The sequence below is a fragment of the Phalacrocorax aristotelis genome, chromosome 3 (genome assembly GCF_949628215.1).
Source record: "Phalacrocorax aristotelis chromosome 3, bGulAri2.1, whole genome shotgun sequence".
Lineage (NCBI taxonomy): Eukaryota > Metazoa > Chordata > Aves > Suliformes > Phalacrocoracidae > Phalacrocorax > Phalacrocorax aristotelis.
The window spans coordinates 75418662-75439856 of NC_134278.1; the positions used below are offsets into that span (position 1 = coordinate 75418662).

At 43.8% G+C, this 21195-nt stretch overlaps 1 protein-coding gene across 2 annotated transcripts in view; it reads right to left on the reverse strand.

The window, feature by feature from the left end:
• Nucleotides 1-21195, reverse strand: part of AGPAT4 (1-acylglycerol-3-phosphate O-acyltransferase 4) — a 91112-nt gene that overhangs the window by 7195 nt on the left and 62722 nt on the right. For both annotated transcript variants that reach the window (XM_075088051.1, XM_075088050.1), the window contains 3 exons: nt 13836-13938; nt 11668-11743; nt 3944-4142 (listed from right to left, as the gene is read on the reverse strand). In XM_075088051.1, coding sequence (XP_074944152.1) covers nt 3944-4142; nt 11668-11743; nt 13836-13938 — 378 coding nt within the window. The remainder of the gene's footprint in view (nt 1-3943; nt 4143-11667; nt 11744-13835; nt 13939-21195) is intronic.

The following is a 21195-nucleotide window of genomic DNA, read 5'->3' on the forward strand; positions in this document are numbered from 1 at the left end:
GCTGAACCAGCAGAGTTATATATACATTGGTTATTCATTCGTTGGATCCAAGAGTTAGGGTCTGCAGGATTACAGTGCTTTCACTCCAGCTAGACTGCCCTGCCATAAGGCATTTCTCTTACGGTTCCTTCGACCTGAACAGCCGGTTACTTACAAGGCAGTAAGTGTTTTACTGGAGAGCACAATTAGGAGAGACTGTCTAAAAGACAAATGACAGGGAAAAGGAAGCAGAAGGTACCAGGTAAAAGGACCTCCTAGTCCCTCCGCTCTTTCCTATCTCAGAAGGTTTAGGAATATCTGGTGCCATCTGCACCTATGCCAATAAAAGTAATGTTATCAGGTACTAAAATCTGCCCTTAGAAACAGCAATCTACTTATAATGGGCTATTAGGGACTGCAATAAGCTTCCTGATTCTGGAGTATCAGGTGAGCTATCAAATTGCCATATAAAAAATGTCCCAAAGCTACCTATGCTGCTTCAGTTAGCGAGCAGAGGGAAAAGGTCTACTAGGAGCAATGTGAAAAGGTGATTTTATCACCTGATCACAATGTTAAATAAATCCATCTGATTTACAGAAAAAGCTTCCTTTTACATTGTTAAGCCAGCAGGTACCAATCACTGCTCACACTGGAAAAAGACAGCGAGTACAGTCCTCCCAGCTTTGCTACAAACTGGCTCTGCCAGGCGGACAGTTCCAACCGGCACCAAGAGTCACAACCTCCAAGGTACATTTCTGTTCATCTACCGTTACCTCCCAACATTGTAGAAGTCACTTCTGAGACCTTGCCTAAAGCTGGAGACGATCTGCAAAATGAAATACTGGTTGTTCCTCTGTCAGAAGACAGCTGTATCACTCCCAGGACATTCATGACAGAGATACCCCTTCGGATATAAAACACAGTTTGGGGAGAACAGCCTTGCTACAGAAACTCAGCTATTGGCTGCAAAAGTCAATGTGACAGCTTAGGCTGAAGTTTTTAGATGCTTCCACAGAAAGAGACCAATGATTCCCAACCAGCAATAACATTGCTTTTAAAGGGATATAGTTAAACAGAAGCAGACTGTAACACACTAAGGCAACTGCTGCTCTTTTGGTGAGCAATGACACATCCATTTTTAAGTGAGTAGGATAAACCAGCTTTGCTTTTTGTTTGTTTTGCTGAAGGCTGAGCTTCCTTCCACTCCCACAGATTCTCCTCCCTCCACACCTTCATGGAGGTTGCTATCTGCTAGTAAGTGACAACGTTATCTTTCTTTTTGCCTGCTCATCAGCCAGAGGTGGCTGGCTGAGTCTAATCAGGTGACAGCCACTACTACAGGCAATGCAGTATCTTCTGCTGCACCACAAATGTGGCCAATTACAAGCACTTGGGTTTGATCACACCAGGTATTCAGAATGAGAATACAGCTGTTGCTAAGCACGGGGGTCTTTCAAAGATTGCCAAGGACTGCAACCTCCAGCATCCCACAAATGTGGCAGGTACGTATGGGGCAGCAGTGAGCCATTAATCTCACCACTCTTAATGCATTCCTCAGCTGTGGTTTAGCAGCCTGTGAGCTCAGACGTTCATTCTGGCAGCAGACTGCTGCTGTAGCTTTCTGTTAGCTCCAGCGTTACAAATAACCTGAGAACCTTTGGATTATCACTGCATTCAAAAGAGGACTCACAGCAGCCTGCTTATTAATCTTTCCTTGTGGCTAGAAGCAGAAGGAAGCTAAGTGGGGAGTAAGACAGCAAGGAAGTGGGGCTCCATTCTTAGTAGCATCATAGATTTTCTTCTTTACAGGTTCTTTCCCTCCCTTCCTCATAGAGAGAAGATGTGACCTAGTTGTAAAGGCCACTAATGGCAAGACGGTATTGCACTTACAGTGGGCGGTGTGGTGTCACTCAACTAAATTAATAAGGGCTAAATCCAGAAACATCACAGATGCCACAATGCCAAGCATTAAAGCATCCAGCCCTGAGGTTAAAATCCAGGCCCCTAAATTATGCGGTGAGGCTCCCTGTGAATGGTACAGAAGGCATGAGGCACTTTGGAATGGCACCTGAACAACCAGCCCACTGAGTGGAGAAGCTGAATTAAGAGGAAATGCTGAAGGAAAGATGAGAAATTTAAAAAATGTTGCAACAGCTAAGCTTCTGTGCTCCATTATGCCATCATTCCACAGCCCAGTATGAAACAGACTACACAGGCATTTCTTCCAAAGGCAGAACAAATGCCCTCTTGAGTGCTATTGCCAGGAACATAGCACTTGCAATGGTGTCGTATCTCATCCTGCCCACTGCTGTATACCTATTTTGAACAAGAGCACAAGGGAGACGTATTGACCTTTCTCTGCAGCTGAAGGGGATCTGAACCCAACACCTCCCATTCCTGAGGAGCACACCCCAACCACGGTGCTCACTCTTTGCTCCCATCCTATTCATCAGTCAGAGAAGGTGGAGAGGAGCGAGGGGGAGCACTACTTGTGCCTTCCAACAAGTAAAGTGGGTGAAAAAAAGGTGCTTCTAAGTTGTAGTCACTGCTCCAAGAAATTCTTACACATTTTACACAAAACATTCCGAGGGTAAAAAGCACCAACAATTTTTCCAGGTGAGGACAAGAGCACAGGATTCCCTTCCCTTCCCTCCACCTTGCCCACATTAACATACCAACTACTGTGTTGGACCTTATCCTTGCTCATTTTCCTTCCTCTGGCCCAAAGCATCACAAAGCAAGTATCCTGCGTGTGTGTGCGCGCGCACACACAAATTCTCCCTTCTCCATCTAAGAAGCTTCTACAGTAGCTTATGCAGGTTTGACTTGGTGGGTACTTTCTGAAAAAGAACATTGCGTGCCTACCATATCAAGCTCTTCACAGAGGGGCAAAAAGGAGATTAGTTGAATCATCTTGGTCAGTCTAGCATGGGACCTGCTCAAGATTCAGACTTTTTGAGAATGCAAAGAAATATTATGTGTTAGAAACAATCTCCTAGGTAGGGAGCAAAGATGCACTTCTGAGACAAGAAAATGCTCTATGTTTTTCCTGCTTTGTCCATGTTGCTATTTTGGACATGGCTTTTTAAGCCAGCTCTAATCTCTCTGCATTCAAGTTCACTCAAAGTCAGACGGACTGTGAAGTTCTGTTTCTTTTTCAAATGATACTTGTAATATACACAGGCATTAAGGTGTTCAAGCCATAAATACATGTGATGGTCAGTGCAGCCATAGAAAGTATTTCTTTATAAATGTATGGCTTATTCTGGAAGGGAACTTATTCTTCAAACAGGCACTCAATATGCCATAAAGCACAGACACCCAGATATGATATTTGCCAAACTGACCTGGTTCCTGCTTCCATGAAGGACACCAAATGCGATCTCCCTCTCTTTCTGTGGGCCAGCTCCTTGTTTTGTTTTCCTTCCTCCTCTTAAATAACATACTGGTTTAAACACAAACCAAGGGAGTTCAAAACTACCACAGGAACTGTAGGAATCACCTGTGATAGTATACGCCCTGTGCTACGTAAGTCAGAGTGGATGGCCACAACAGGCTGTCCTTAAATCACACATTCATGGATTTGCAGTGGGTGACGTATCAGACTATGATTAGATGAAATAATTCTCAGCAGAATAAACTAGCCTTGAGCACCTCTTCTAGGCATTCAAAGCGCAATGCAGCAACACACTACACAAGAAAAGAAAACCTCTTGTAGACAACCCACAGGGAAGTTACTGTTTTGATTTCCACAAAAAAAGAGAATATTTTGTATGCTGCTTTTACAAAAAATAATACAACTATGAAAAAATAACAAAAAAAAAATCTATTTAACTTATTCCAGGCTAAAATGGATACAGTATCAGATCACCTGTTGAACTCACAAGTCATGTTTATATTTAGTAAGCCTCAATAAATCATGTCTGACAGTTACCCTGTAAGTAATCTGTTTTAGAAAACTTACCCATTACAATGACAAATGCAAAACTAGCCAGTGTCAGTGATGATCCACTGTTGATCATGTTGATGAGCAGCTTGAATAAAGGATATAGCAGCAATAAGGCCCAGAAAAGCCAGTTCAAAAGCGTCCATGGTCGTCGGGGTGGCACTATAGGGACTGCTGGGTAGGTTCCTGTTCTGTAGTACTCTTCCTGGAATGCATCCTAGTAGAACAAAGGAGGGCAACAATTAAATTCCCATCTGCCAACAAAACTAGCCATTCCTGACTTTGATGTTCCTCCTTCTGCATGCCTGTAACCAGGGAGGAAGATCAAAGACCAAATCATGGCTGGAAAGCTTGTACTTTGAAGTCAACAAACACACAGTCAAAAAACAAAGAGCTTACATTGATGCACACATCCTTTCTGTCTCCTACACAAAGGAGCCTGAAAAATGGCATGCCTAGAGAGCATAACAAGCCCAGTCAAACAAGAAGGGTGAGGGGATGTACACTCCTGCAGCAATGTAGACATCGCTGTTGAACCTCCTGCAAGGGCCACAGTCACTAGACAAATACTGCTGGTAAGCCAGAGGAGCGTTTGGGCTACATGTTCAGCAGTAGATCCTCTGTTCCCTAATGTTTTCTCCAACCATTGCTCTAAAGCAGCACCCACATCCCTGTCAGAAAAGTTAAGCAGACACCATCTTGCCCCATACTCTAAAGAACACCACCCCCTCCTGTCTGCTTTGTCCCATAGATGTGGTCTTGTTGATCTTGCTCCCATGAAGCTTCCAGAAGGAAGTTTGGGTGCTGACTCTCTCTACAGACAGTTGAGCATGCAAACAGTTTAGAATCTCTCACTGATTTTGAGCAAAGGACTCTCCTTTTTAGTGTAATATGAAGATGATAATGGGGTGGGGTCCGGGTTTTTTTGTTTTGTTGTGTGTTTTTAACACACAGAAAACTCAGAATTCAGTACCTTCCTCTAGAGCCCATAACAGGGCAAATAGCACAGCCTTTACCAATGTGATCAACCTAAGATATCAAAGTGGGTGGGGAACAGCCCCCCCCCCCACACCCTTCTGGCTCAAAAGCAAAGATTATTAATCTATGTTATCACATAAAACTGGTTAATTAATGAAGTCAAAATTAGACTCACATAGAAAGGAACCTCAGTTTAGTCTGAATGAAGTGCTACATTTCTTCAAAGAAAGCAATGCTTCATGACAGTTTCCAGAAATTCTGGCAAAGACAAGATTGTCCTAATCAACCGCAGGAAGATTATTTCTACCATGGTATGATTTTACATTTACTTACACTCCAGCTGACAGACAATTCTTTAATTATTTAATGGCAACTTGAGCAATTACAGGCTGCTACCATTTTATCTATTTCAAAGGGAACATTCAGCTTTTAAGAGATTACACAGTAATTAAAACATTGTGCTCTCTTTATTGAGATTAGAAAAATTATGACTGTTTTGCGCATGCGAGCTAGATTGTACTGGGATCACTGTGGCCAATTAATTAGATGTCTTCAACAAATTACACAGTGTATGAAGTTTTCTTTATAGTGCCTTGAGGATTTTGGTTGATAACTGGTTTAACACGGAGCTACTAATCATCAGTAAATTTAATTCTACTATAGACAATTAGGTTTCTAAACACCAGCATTACCCAGAAAAGTTAAGAATTTCTGACTATTATTGGTATTGCCATTAGGGGGCCTATTACTACAGACGGAAAGACAGACTCCCTTAAAAGAAGCACAGCAGTTTTCTTTTTGTTGGTTCTGCACAGCATTAAGGGCGGCAAAACCTCACCAAGAGGTTTGAGACAGATGGAAGAAATATACAACGGGCAAAACAATGTCAATGCCATCACCTCCACTACGTGTTTTACACCTTTGTGGGGAACAGCTCTTCAGTTCAGTTACAATGTCTTACCCTTAAAAATATTCACATTCCTTTCAGAAGAGATCTGTACATTGATCTATCTTCTAAGCTTTTGCAAGGGTGCCTATGGTACCCATCAACAGCTGAAGTCAGCATTTAAACCCATGACATACCTCAAAATTTCCCTCAATCACCTCGCCCACATTAAGTTCCTTTCATTCCCCTGCACACAGAGCTTGTTTTCAGTTTGTAATAAATCCCACCCACCCAAGTATCATATCTGGACACAGAAACATGCTCCCTCTAATGCCCCCACCAGATTTGAGTTACTTCAGACTGTGGGGTGGGTAAGGCAGTGCAGGGAAATGAGGGAATATCCATCACCTTGTGAGAGGCTGACTGGATTCCTCCTCCCTGCTCCCACCAGGGAGGTCTGACTGCAGAGGTACGTTACTGCCCTTTCATGAGGAAGCCCACAAAGAATGAGTATCAAAAAATATATCCTTTGTTCCCAAACACTGCGGTTCTGTACCCTTCCCCTCTTCAGTTATGCTTTGCTAATTCCCTGGGGCATTTCAGCGTATATTTTCATGCCCTGTTTTCCATGCCTCTCTTACAAGTGAGAAGAGTTAGAAGCTTGCTTGCTTTTTAATGGAAATTAAGATCGCAAGCAGGACTCCTATTCCAGGTGCTGAAGCTATAAGGAGGTAAAAAAACAACCCAACCAAATATGCAAGGGCTAAAGAAGGGGGAAAGGAAAGAAAAAGAAAAGGCAATGTGCAACCCAAATTGCACCTTTTCATAAATTGGCTTTAACTGATACAGTGCTGGCCATCTGTGGAAGGACAAAATTCACCCCACGTGAGGGAGAAGCACATGGACATGGTGCTTTACAGTAAGCCTGGAAAAGGAAGAAGAACAGTGCTTGATGCTGACGTTCATCTGGCAAGGCCCTGTTCATTGCATGTGCAGCACTGGCTAAACCAGAAAACGAAGCGGTAAGTAGCAAGAACATAAACCCATCAGATTCCCAGACAGCAGTATCTCAGACTGAGGTACCTGTAACTGAGATCAGGTAATGAGGTAAAACACCCATGGAAGAAGCTTTTCCCAAAGACTCGAACTCCTTTACTAAAGACAATTTAAAAAAAAAATCATGTTCCTTCATGCCCACTAACTGCTGATTTCATTCGAACAGCTTTTTGTCCCTGATCATCATGAGTGCATGGCACTCCAGACTCGACCTCAGTACCTGTGGCATGCCCCATCTACTAAATCATGCTGTTACAGGATAATTCAGCACAAAGTATGTAAGTCTTGAGAAGGTACTACAAAACTATGAAAATCACAGAAAATAAGCAACGGAGCGTTCAACCATAATGCAAGATAAAATAGGGCCTCTGTTTTTCAGTAGCATGCATACCTTTTCTTACTTTGAAAGAGAAAGTGGAGTGCTATAACCAAAACAGACAAAGCAGGGTATGAGTGCATATCTTGCACTGAATTACTGCCCCTCGAATACAATTTGTTACATTTTATCATAAATATTTACTGACTCTGAAGACATTGACCTGAAACAGAATTCATTTTTGGAAACAACACCTAGGTGGCAATGCTGCTTGTTATCCCACCTAAGATCCAATTATCTTTTTAAAGATGCATGGCAGAAAGGTGAAACAGAATTGTATTTTTACCCTGCAGGTAGTCTTTTATCACCTCAAAACTCTTGAAGAAGTTGTCCCTGCTCTGTATTCTCCCAGTCTGATTTCACAGAGACATGGGCTTGTGTAAACCAGGAATGACTGCAATGAAATAACAGTTTCACTGATGTAAAACAGCTGAAGGAAGAGGAACATGCCACGTACAGGAAAAAAAAACCCAAAACCTACGAAACCTAAAAGACCCCTAACCAATCAAAAAAAGCCACACAACCAAAAAGGTTTTAATGGAGAGGAAAACTGAACACACATTGTTTCCTCCTATACTTAAATAGGAACTATGGATTTCACCAACCAGCAAACTAAGTTGTTATGAAGAAAGCAGGATAGATGTACACTCTGTTTGCACTAGAAATAACTGAGTGTTTGCCTAGGAGGGAATAACAGAAAAAACTTGACGTGATTTACTGCAAACTATGTAGGAAGGGAGTCAGGAAAACAATCACCACATTCTCATTTGATTTATGTTCTTGTCCTGCAAACGTCTAAACATTTCTGAGGAACCTGAAACAAGGTTACAGATAAAGTCACAGCAGCAGAAAGTGAACTCTTGCAACGTTCAGCAAAAGGACCATTTGATTTATACGAGTGTAGAAAGGGCACAGGCCCATGGGTAACATAATGCCCTTCTGCAGAAAGGTGTTACGGGTCATGTCTGAATTAGGTGTTAGTGGCACAATTTACAAAAAGCCAGATCAGAGGTAAAACTACCGGACCTACAGCTGAAGTCTCAACACATTTACTTTCCACATTCCTGTAATCAAGCTGCTTAAAGGGGCTATGAATTAAAACAGAAACAGTCACGGTTTGAGGCAGAGAAAGACTAGAACATAGTCAATACAGAAATGCTAACGTGGCTTGCTGGGTGGAGTACAACAAATGGGACAGCAGAATTTTGCCACCCCAATGACAGGAAACCAGAGCGTAGCTATATTCTATCACTTCTAAATCTGAAGCACTGCTGTATTCCATTCTGAATACATAACCTGGATCAATTTACTGAAGCAAACTGAGCTGCCAGGCCTTTGTGCCTTGCATATCTATGACTCCCACTGACTGAAATGGGAGCGCTGCATGTATTCAAAGAGCACATCCCCAGCCATTATCTCCTATGTTCATAAAAACAAAAACCACGAGAAACAGAATCTAAAAGTTTGGAGGGTACATATGAAAGTATCTGGAAAAGAAAAAAGCAGACATCTACAAACACACAGTCGTTATTATTCTGCCCCTGTCCTATGTAATTAGGAATCAAATGCACACCTTCTATGGCAATATATATGGCAATGTGAAAGCAATTCATCAGCCTGTTCTATTAATGTTGGATCTTTGCCTTGGTGAAAAACACAGGGTAAAACAAGGGACAAAAATTTTAGAATCATAGAATAGTTTGGGTTGGAAGGGACCTTTAAAGGTCATCTAGTCCAACCCTCCCTGCAATAATAAGCAGGGGCATCTTCCACTACATCAGGTTGCTCAAAGTCCTGTCCAACCTGACCTTGAATGTTTCCAGTGATGGGGCATCTGCCACCTCTCTGGGCAACCTGGTCCAGTGTTTCACCACCCTCATTGTAAAAAACTTCTTCCTTATACCTAGTCTAAGTCTACTCTCTTTCAGTTTAAAACCATCACCCCTTGTCCTGTCACAACGAACCCTGCCAAGAAGTTTGTCCCCGTCTTTCTTATAAGCCCCTTTATGTACTGAAAGGCCACAATAAGGTCTCCCCAGAGCATTCTCTTCTCCGAGCTAAACAAACCCACATCTCTAAGCCTGTCCTCAAAAGAAAAGTGCTTCATCCCCCTGATGATCTTTGTGGCTCTTCTCTGGACCTGCTCCAACAGGTTTTTCCTGTGCTGGGGGCTTCAGAACTGGAAACAGTACTCCAGCTGGGGTCTCACCAGAGTGGAATAGAGGAGCAGAATCAACTCCCTTGACCTGCTGGCCACGCTTCTTTTGATGCAGCCCAGAATATGGTTGGCTTTCTGGGCTGCAAGCACACTCTGTTGGCTCATGTCCAGCTTTTCATCCACCAGTACCCCCAGCTCCCTCTCTGCAGGGCTGCTCTCGATTCCTTCATTCTCCAGCCTGTATTGATGACAGGGGTTGCCTTGACCCATGTGCAGGACCCTGCACTTGGCCTTGTTGAACTTCATGAAGTTCACAGGGACCCACTTCTCAAGCTTGTCCAGGTTCCTCTGGATGGCATCCCATCCCTCAAGTGTGTCAGCCGCACCACTCGGCTTGGTGTCATCTGCAAACCTGCTGAGGGTGCACTCGACGCCACTGTCTATGTCACTGATGAAGGTATTAAATAGTACTGGTCCCAATAAGGACCCCTGAGGAACACCACTTCTCACCTATCTCCATCTGGACATTGTGCCATTGACCACTACCCTCTGGATACCATCTCTACCTTCAACCAATTCCTCATCCACCAAACAGTCCACCTATCAAATCCAATCTCTCCAGTTTAGAGAGAAGGATGCTGTGGGGGACTGTGTCAAAGGCATTACAGAAGTCCAGATAGATTACATCCGTAGCTCTTCCCTTGTCCACTGATGTAGTCACTCCATCACAGAAGGCCACTTCGCTGGTCAGGCAGGACTTGCCCCTGGTGAAGCTATGCTGACTGCCTCAAATCACCTCCCTGTCCTCCATGTGCCTTAGCATAGCTTCCAGGAGGACCTGTTTCATGATCTTTCCAAGCACAGGGTGAGACTAACTGGTCTGTAGTTCCCAGGATCCTCCTTTCTACCCTTTTTAAAGATGGGCACAATTTTCCTTTCTTCCAGTCCCCAGGGGCTTCATCTGACTGCCATGACTTTTCAAATATCATGGAGAGTGGCTTGACAGCTACATCACCCAATTCCCTCAGGACTCTGGGATGCATCTCATCAGGTCCCACAGACTTACGTGTGCTCAAGTTCCTCAGGTGGTCACGAACCTGATCTTCTCTTATAGTGGGAGGGACTTTGCTCCTCCAGTCTCCGTCTTGTGGTCCATCTACTTGAGAGGTGTGGGAAGAGAGGTTGCAAGTGAAGACTGAGGCAAAAAGTTGTTCAGTACCTCAGCCTTCTCCTTGTCCATTGTTACCAGTTTGCCAAGTCCTGCTCAACACAGGAGGTACGCTTTCTTTGACCTTCCTTTTCTGGCTGACATACTGGTAGAAGCCCTCTTTGCATCCCTTGCCAAGTTCAGCTCCAGCTGCGCCTTAGCCTTCCTGACCCCATCCCCACACAAATGGACAGCATCCCTACACTCCTCCCAGGATGCGGGTCCCTGCTTCCACTGTCTGTCATTTCCTTCTTGCCCTTTAGTTTGACCAGCAGGTCTCAACTCAGCCATGCAGGTCTCTTGCCTTCCTTTCTTGATTTCTTACACCTGGGGATTGAGAGCTCTTGCACTCTGTGGAAAGCACCCTTAAAGATCTGCCAGCTCTGTTCTGCTCCCTTGTCCCTGAGGGTAATAGCTCAGGCAGCCTGTAGTAGACACCAACCACAAGGTTCCCTTTGTTGCCTCAGTGTCTGATTCTTAACCAAAAGCTTTCGACCTGCTTGTGGCTGTTCTTCAGAGACAGCTCTTCACACTCTATCCATTTCTTGATGTAGGGGACAATGCCTCCGCCGCTCCTTCCTCACCTGTCCCTTCTGAACAGCCTGTAGCCATCAATAGCTGCACTCCAGTCATGGGATTCATCCCACCAAGTTTCAGTAACGGCATCTAGGTCATAGCTTTCTAGCAGCGCAGTGGCTCCTCCTGTTTGTTGCTCATGCTGCATGCATTGATGTAGAGGCGCTTCAGCTGGGCTGTCAGCCATGTCACCTTCTTACAGGAACACCCCTTAATTCCTTTGAAGTATTTCACTGGTGTTTCCCTGAAGTCTCCTATTACCTCAGGAGCCCGACCCATGTCTGTAAGACTTCACTTTAAGTACAAAATAAAGGCAGTCATGACAAACAGCACAAGACCAGTTTGTGTCTGCAGAAACAGAGCACTTACCCTGAAATACAAACCAACCAACCCACCCCAAGCCCCCAAAGCAGGACCACTACACATGCACACTGTAAAGGTCTACTAGCAGTATAAAACACTGAGCACGAGTGGCTTGCAAGTTCTATCTAGACAAAAAACCAACCTTTTCTTGATACAATTTGTGGAGCCAGTTAGAACATTCCTGCTCATCTTCTGGGACTTCCTCTAGGGGAATCCGCCTGCCAATGGTAAACAAGAGAAATTGAAGAATATAAAATACTGCAGCTCCCATGAACAGCACTTACATTATGCAGACAGTTTGTCCATCTGACAGAAGACCCACTACATTTTCCAGCTTTTTTAAAATTTGTGGTAATAGCTCCCAGACCAGCAAAGTATAGTTTGCTTCTAGAGGCACCTCCAGTTTTTAGATGTATCTGAAATTCAGTTTAGATTTCTGAAATACTAATGCATTATGTTTGAACTCACCAGAGCCACTTTCTAGATTAAAGGTTTGCAATTTTCTGTTTCCAAACAAAGGTTTTGAAGTAATTAATTTCTTACCCCACCTATGGAGTACAAGGCTGTATTTAATCAGCCAGCCATTAGAGAGAAAAAACAAACTGTTCTCCTATACTTAGGGTACAGCACTCTAGTATTTCTCAGGTAACATTTCTAGTTCCTATGATTCTTGTTACATGCAGCTTGATTGGATAACTTCCAGCAAAACGGCTCCTATCTCTGAAAAACCCTCTCCTGACAAAACAGAGTTTTCATCACATTACATGAATTTAGGTCAATAATCCTGTGACAGAAAAAAAAAACCCTTCTCATCTTCATTTAGGTATGCGAATAGCAATATTTAATAATTTTACATTTTTCAATATAGCATACATTTTAATTAATATCCATTAAGAGCAACATCAAATTAACTTCCTTCAGCACAGAAAAGAGCACTTTTCACAGTCAGGACACTCCTGTTTGCAGTTAATAAATTACGAGGTGCAACACTGCTGTTTTGTTCCTTTAAGAAAGTCATAAGATGACAAACATTAGAAGTCAACACAATTTAAGCAGAGACAAACCAGGCCATCCAAATTGTAAAAGCTTCTACTGAGTGCAGGATCTACAGCACTGCAGTAAGTAAATATGGAGGATATTTAAGAACATCTGTGATGGCCCCCAAATAATCACCAAAACAAATTTTGCCATGAGGTTTACCCTGCCGGTAAGAGTTTTTCAGGAAGCTCAAGAGGACAGAGGGGCAAGTAGCTAGCCTGAGTTGTGAAAAGCAATCCCCACGCTCAGCCAGATGGACTTACACACTTGGAAGGGTGTAAAGGGAGACATGGCAAGGAGGAGTGGCCCATGCAGGTAGGGCCAGCTGCTTCTCCATAAACAATAGCCAGACAAGCCATGTACACCAAACACAAGGCCACTAGGCTGCATCCATGAGGAATCAAGAGAAAGTTTCTTTTTACCCTTGGGCAAGAACAGTTCTGAAGAAAATATTTTTTCAAACAGGCAGAAAAGGGAAGGTAAGAAGAAACGGTCACCCTCCTCCACTTCATGTGGCTACCCAAGGTAAACCAATTAGATCAGCCAATTATAGCTATAAAGAGGTTATGATTAACTCCTGATCACTTGTGGGATCACTTCTAGGCTCCTATGCTCCAACTCTACACCATCACATACTCTAAGTGCCTACAGCATTGGTGCTGCTGGTAGAACCTGGCCTGGGAAGAAGGGCCTTAGAGATGGCCCATTCTCATGAAGGTTAAAGGAGGCCATTGTGGGGGTATCATTCACTTACAGAAACATTAATGATTCAGACCCCAGGTAACTGCTTTTTCATTAAACAACCCCCTTCTTTGTAGGGAAGGAGCAGCAGTCAAATACATCAACAACTACACAAACAGAAACGGTAACAGTCCTGAGCCTGGCCTCCGCCTGAGTGGGAACTACTGTGCCAGAGACAGGTGTAAAGTCTCCCCATGTGAACACTTAGTAGATGTTTGATATTCTGGCCAAGCAAGTGAAAAGAGACCCCACTGTTGCTGCTGAGCTGACAAACAGACACAGAAATTAATAAAACAAACAAACAAAAAAAATCTTGTAGAGCTTTATAGAATCCCCACATATTTATAGTCACTGAACTTGACAAGAAACTGTTCCCGTCCCATATGAGTTTTTATGTGCAGCTCTGTGAAGCCATGTTGGTAGAGATTTGCTATCAGTTAGTTACTTGAAAATATTTCCTTACTCGTGGAATTGTGACTGCAAGTACACACTTCTGCATGACAAAAAGGAATTAAAACATGGATTACTTGCCTTACATATAAATCTGCATGATATTTCTTTCCATTTAGAACTCCCAGCAATGTTGGATTCTCATTGTTTCTAAAATTGAGGGTAGAATCATAGACCGCAGAAACTACAAGAAGAGAAACAGGTTATGTGATTACTGTAGCAATAGAATGGAAATAAGTAATTCTCTCTCAGACAAAGAGCATATTTAAATATGAAGTCATCAGCAATAGCACCATAGTTTGAGCTGTCACCACGGTAAAGATGACAATGGAATATTCAACTTGCAGGTTTTAAAAAGCCAAATAAACAGTGACCCTTTCAGGAGCTGCACCAGTAGAACGGAAGAGTTGGCTCTCCACCCACGTCTCCTTCCCCATCAGGCACATCATGTTGGGCATAGGGAACACAGTTACAGTTTCTGACAGCTGACATAGCTAAGACATCCTGGGAGTCAAATGGTTGAAAACTATCAACTTTCTGAAGTCACTGTGAATGACACAACTCCCCCCCAAATCTGGGAAAATAACCAGACTGATACATACTTGATAAACAATGAGCAATATATGCAGTTTGACTAAGAACGGGTAAAGTGTGTGTGAGACACATCCTACAGCAAGAGGGCTTAATGCAACTATGAATTGCTGGGGTTCAGAACAACCTCCGGGGACCTTCAGGTCTGTTATTTGAAAACTGAGACACTTGCTATAGGGCAAAGGAAGAGACAGAAAAAACAGACCACATCCTGTGTGAGCTGGGCTGCTGCTATGAAGACATTCAGCTGTGAGGAATATAACATCCAAGGTCCACAGAACAAAACTGCAACCAAAATTTCAGTCTCCAGAAAACACTGTTTCTGCAGTTCAGGACTGCACAGTAACAGTGGAAGTATTTGCAAAGGTCATTCGTAGTTAAACTAAGACAACATTAACAAGCAGTTTCCACAAAAAAAGCGTTCACTCTTTTTAAACCACATAAAGCGTTTCAAAAGAGTTTCTTTGAACTTATCCTTATTTTCCTGATGTCACAAAATTGCCAAAGAAAATTAATTTTCCTGAAACCGAAACCAACTGTGCATCATAGTATGAATTCTAAGATCAATGCCAGGAACAAAACTTTTTTTTTGGGTCACAAAAGTGACTAACGTGCACTTCACATGCAGCTCGCTGTACTTTAGGTTTTCTGCTCTAGACGTCTCCAATAATGAACACTGTGATGAACCTTTATTGTGAGAGCTTTTGAGCTACCTAAGAAAGCTTTTTATTACACAGAACAAATTTGCTTTGGTTTTGAAGCCTCTGTAGCTACAAGAGATAAATATGGCTTGGTCACAACGCTCAGCCCCCAAAACTCACCACAACATTTGTTATTGCAAAACAGAATTCACAGTGCAGAAGAGAACAGCCTGGCTTCAGCACTGCAAGAAAATCCTGAAAACAGAGGCCAAAACCCTGTCACTGCATACAGACTGTATCGCTCATTAACAACTCTGTTCTTTTCCTACTACAGTTGGGTTTTTAGCCCAAACTCAAAACTACAAAACATAAGCCAAAATCTACTTCAAGCACACTAAAAAAATATCAGTTTTCACACACGAGAACACATTTGTTGACAAATCAACAAATGGTTACAGGACTGGTGCCGCAGCCAGGGGTTGGGCTACTTACACTATGGGACTCACTTTGAGAAACCTGGTCTACTGAGGGCTGATGGGGTTCATCTGTCAGAGAAGGGGAAGAACATCATCAGTCATAGGCCTGTCAAGCTGGGGAAGAAGCCTTTAAATTGCAGTTGCAGGGAAAGGGGAACCTCAATCCATCCCACTTGTACCAGTTTGATGCCAGCACTAGCAATAGATGACCCAAGCCTGGAGAAGGATAACAGTCAGGAGCAGAGAACATGAAGAGCAACACAAAGGAATACTAACCACTCCCACCAGTAACTCAGTTTCATTGGGGCCTAATTTAAATGCCTCTATGCAAATGCATGTAGCATGGGGAATCAAGAGAGTTGGAGACGTGCGCACACCTATAGGGCTAGGCATCACAGAGATGTGGTAGGATGGCTCCAATGACTGGAGTGTTGGAATGGAAGGATCTAGGCTCTTTAGGAAGGACAGGCAGGGAGACCAAGGCAATGACCAGCTGGAGTACATGGAGCTCTTCCTGTAGTAGGATGAGGAGCCGAGTGAGAGCTTATAGGTCACGATTAAAGGCACGGCAGGGGCAGGTGACATTATAGCAGGGGTCTGCTACAGCCCACCCAACCAGGAAGACAGAGCGAGTGAGGCCCTCTGTAGACAGACAGGAGAAGACTCACATTCACATGCCCTGATTCTCATGGGGGACTTCAACTACCCCAATATCTGTTGGAGGGACAACACAGCAGGCCATAAGCAATCCAGACAGTTCCTGGAATGCGTTGATGATAACTTCCTTCTCCAAGTGATAGAGGAGCCAACAAGGAGAGGTGCTACGCCGGACCTCGTGCTCACCAACAAGGAGGGGCTGGTGGAGAACGTGAAGCTCAAGGGCAGCCTTGGCTACAGCGACCATGAAATGGTGGAGGTCAAGATCATTAGGGCACCAACAAGGGAGCACAGCAAGCTCACTACTCTGGATTTCAGGAGAGCAGACTTTAGCCTCTTCAGGGATCTGCTTGGTAGAGTACCATGGGATAAAGGCCTAGAGGGAAGAAGGGCCCAAGAAAGCTGGTAATATTCAAGCATCACCTCCAAGCTCAGGAGTGATGCATCCCAACAAAGAGCAAGTCAGGCAAAAACACCAGGAGGCCTGCATGGATGGACGAGGGGCTCCTGGACAAACTCAAACACAGAAAGTCAGCCTATAGAGTGGGGAAGCAAGGACACATAGCCTGGGAGGAATATAGAGAAAGAGCCCAAGCGGCCAGGGATTGGGTTAGGAAAGCTAAAGCCCCGATAGAATTAAATCGGGCCAAGAACGTCAAGGGCAACAGGAAAAGCTTCTATAGGTATGTCAGTGACAAAAGGAAGACTAGGCAAAATGCGGGCCCTCTCCGGAAGGAAACGGGAGGCCTGCTTTCCTGGGATACGGAGAAGGCTGCGGTACTCAAGGGCTTTTTTTTTTTTTGCCTCAGTCTTCACTGCCAAGTGCTCAAGCCACACCTCCCAAGTCACAGAAGGCAAAGGCAGGGGCTCAGAGAATGAAGAACCACCCACTGTAGGAGAAGATCAGCTTTGAGGCCATCTGAGGAACCTGAAGGTGCACAAGTCCAAGGGACCTAATGAGATGTATCTGTGGGTCCTGAGGGAACACCTGGTGGATGAAGTTGCTAAGCCACTACCCATCATGTTGAAGAAGTCATGGAAGGCCGGTGAAGTTCCCACTGACTCGAAAAGGGGAAAAACATAAACCCTGGTTTTAAACAGGGAAAAAAGGAAGACCAGGGGAACTACAGGCCACTTGCTCTCACCTCTGTGCCTGGCAAGATCATGGAGCAGATCCTCCTGGAAACTATGCTAAAGCACATGGAAAATAAGGAGGTGACTGGTGACACCCAACCTGCCTTCACTAAGGGCAAATCGTGCCTGATCAATTTGGTGGCCTTCTGCAATGACCTTACAGCACTAGTGAATGAGGGAAGAACAACTGACATCATCTACCTGGACTGGAATTGGCTGGATGGTCGCACTCACAGAGCTGTAGTCAATGGCTCAATGTCCAAGTGGAGAGTGGCGAGTGGCATTCCTCAGGGTTGCTCTGGGGACCGGCGCTGCTTAACGTCTTTGTCGGCAACATGGGCAGTGTCCTCAAGCGCACCCTCAGCAACTTTGCCAATGACACCAAGCTGCGTGGTGTGGTCACCATGCTGGAGGGAAGGGATGCCATTCAGAGGGACCTTGACAGGCACGAGAGGTGGGCCTGTACAAACCCCATGAAGTTCAACAAGGCCAAGTGCAAGGTCCTGCACATGGGTCGGGCCAATCCCAAGCACAAATACAGGCTGGGCAGAGAGTGGATTGAGAGCAGCCCTGAGATGAAGGACGTGGGGGTACTGTTGGATGATGAGAAGCTCAACATCACCTGGCAATGTGCGCTTGCAGCCCAGAAAGCCAACCGTACCCTGGGTTGCGTCAAACAAAGCATGGCTAGCAGGTCAAAGGAAGCAATTCTCCCCCTCTACTCCACTCTCCTGAGACCCCACCTGGAGTACTACATTCAGCTCTGGGGCCCCTAACGTAAGGAGGGCATGGACTTCTTGGAGCAAATCCACAGGAGGGACACAAAGACGATCAGGGGGCTGGAGCACCTCTCCCAGGAAGAAAGGCTGAGAGAGTTGGGGTTGTTCAGCCTGGAAAAGAGAAGGCTGTGGGGAGACCTTATAGCAGCCTTCCAGTACCTGAAGGGGGCCTCCAAGAAGGCTGGAGAAGGACTTTTTACAAGGGCCTGTAGGGATAGGTCAAGAGAGAATGGCTTTGAACTGAAAGAGGATACGTTTAGATTCAATATAAGGCAGAAATGCTTCACTCTGGGGGTGGTGAGGCACTGGAACAGGTTGCCCAGAGAAGTTGTGGATGCTCCCTCATCCCTGGCAGTGTTCAGATCCAGGTTGGACGGGCTTTTGGGCAACCTGGTCTAGTGAAAGGTGTCTGTGCCCACGGCATGGGGGTTGGAATGAGATGAACTTTAAGGTCCCTTCCAATCCAAATTATTCTATGATTCTACCCTCCCTGTACACTATAAAATAACTGAAGGGTTAAGCCTCTCCATTTTGAAATGAAAGAAAAGAACAACAGTACGAGTGCCAGAGTAAAAGACTACACTGAATTAAATATTGCCAGAAAGCTTCCACAGCCAAACCAGCACTTGCGTGCTGCATGACACACTGGAATTGTCCTTCATTAATTTGTATTTCATAATTACATAATTAGAACTGGACATATCATGACTTTCTCATTTAAAAGCTGAAGAGTGCAGAAATTTCACGTTCAAAACCAAGTAAAAAAGATAAACCCAAAGGATCTTGAAAACGTTGCAACAGTCTCACTCTCTGACTAATTTAGTCAGCGTTTAAAAGTTTTGCTTCAATTTTGAAATAAAATATTTTCTCAAAAAATTTAAAATAAAACATCTTTTTCATTAAAAGACGAACACAAGTCAATAATTGGAAGCGTTTTCAAAGGCTCAGAACATTTCATAACTCAAAAAAGATTTCTCCAGCTGAATTGGTATTTTCTGGCAAAAAAAAGACTAGGTTTTTTTTTGTTTTCTCATCTCTGCCCAGCTTTTTTTTTTTAATATCTTTAACTTCTTGTTCTTTGTACAGCATTCTGACAGAGAGCTACATTCTTAAGAATTTATGACTCAATTTCTTAATTTTGACCTAAGAAATCTTTGGATTACATATCTACAGATAATTTTCCTTCCTTCAACTGTCCTCTTGAATTTCATGCATTATTTTGTGGACACAGTGCCACATGCCAGCATGATCATCCGACAAATCAACCTACAGGCAACAAGGATGCCTACATATAGCTTCATAGTAGCGCACAATGATCAGAAGTGAAGGCTGGGAAAGGGAGGGGAAGAGACAGTGGGATTCACTGTACTGTTGGTATAAGAGACACCTTGACACAATCCTTTGATTTAATATTTCACTGCTCTGGTCATCTTAGGCAAAAAGATCACTCATCTTCTCTAACATGGTAGCTTGCTTAGGAGGATGACCAGGAGCATCACTAAACATTGAAACAATCCAGGACTCATGGGAAAGAAAGTGCAGCTCATAGGAAAAAAAGTCATTGCAAAACCCCCACTGTCATACTGAACTCCATGACAACAGCACCCTAGAATTTATTCTCATGCATTCCCTCTACGACAGTAGTTCCCAGCATGCACAGTTGGAGGAAAAGGTTGACAGCTTGGACTTATCTACAATCCATCATTAGGCACATTTTTAAATACAAATCTTAACTAAGGAAAAACAGCTGAAAGAAGCTGCCTGATATACAGCCAGGCAATAAAAGTAACAGTGAAATATATCTTCTGCAATGTTTATGACATTTATTTTTACTGTAAGTAACGGATGAGTGTTTTAGAAACAGATCTGTATTTTCATTTGCTTCCACAAACAATACAGGTAGCAAACTCTACAACCTAGCAATAAGTTATTAAGACAGCAAACAGCTTCTAGAAATGAAGTTCCTGGGGATTGCATCTGTACTACCAAACTGGCACAGATGGTCACCAATAAAAATATCAGAGCAGGTTCAAAAAATATTTAAAACACTCCTTTAAGAATCAAACTGTGTGAAAAGATCTGAATCTGTGAAAGTAAGTCTCCGAAGAGAATAGAATTCCATTATCACTTATGCAAGAAATGAGTTAGGAGGGAAGGTTCTTGTTATTTTGTGTGAAAGATATTTTTATCCAAATATATCTGCTCATGCTGACAGATACGGCACCACTAGTATGGAGGCAGTTTCCCATGAACGCATATTAAACAAACTCCTTCTGAAGCTAAGTTTTTCAAAACAGACGGACTTCCCAGACTGACGTCACCAATGCCTGCTTCCAACAGACACAGAACTACCGAACCAGGTAGCATTAAGAGTTGATACAAAGTTTTGAGAAGGACCAAGCTGTGATTACTGCTGCTGTGGGTGAATTACTTCCACAGCCACAGAAACCAGCATTGATCCATCCTATAGTACCACAGCCTCAGACAGGTTGAATCACACCCTTGGCAGAAAGGAAGAACAAAGAATAGAGGAAAAGGAAACCCTGAACTCTTGTCACACCCAGCTTGGAACTAGATCCAAACATTTGGCTTGCCTTTGCTGCTATGTCATGCTGCAGCTACCTCCTTTAGCGAGGCTCTCCAGCCCGGCCCACCAGCCCTTGTGGAAGAGCAGAAAGCGCATTAGCCTGAATGGTAGGCCCCAAAATGGGCTCAGGCAATTCAGCACCAGTCTCCCGGTTTCAGAGACACACAGGGATACCCTCTGCAGACTTGGCCGTGGAAATGGATGTGGATCATACCGCAAGAGAGGCAGATCAGCCTGCAAGTCATTCTTCTAGATCATTAGAGATGTCACTGAACTGAAGTCATCAACATCTGCAGGTTGCCATTGCTTCTTCTGCAAACAAAGCAGCAATTCAGCAGTCACACTGCTGCTGTCTGGAACATGCAATTTGAGGCTGTAATAGAGGGGTACAGTCTCTTGATGGGCCACACTATAAGACAGACCATAACAATGAGACTCAGGGGATTCACAGTAAATACGTAAAATAGTACTATTTACCAATGTAAATATTTTAAAGAAAAAAAAAGCCCAAATTTCAACAGCATATAGCCTCTCCATATATTGACACCTACATCAACATGTTGCTACTTATGACAT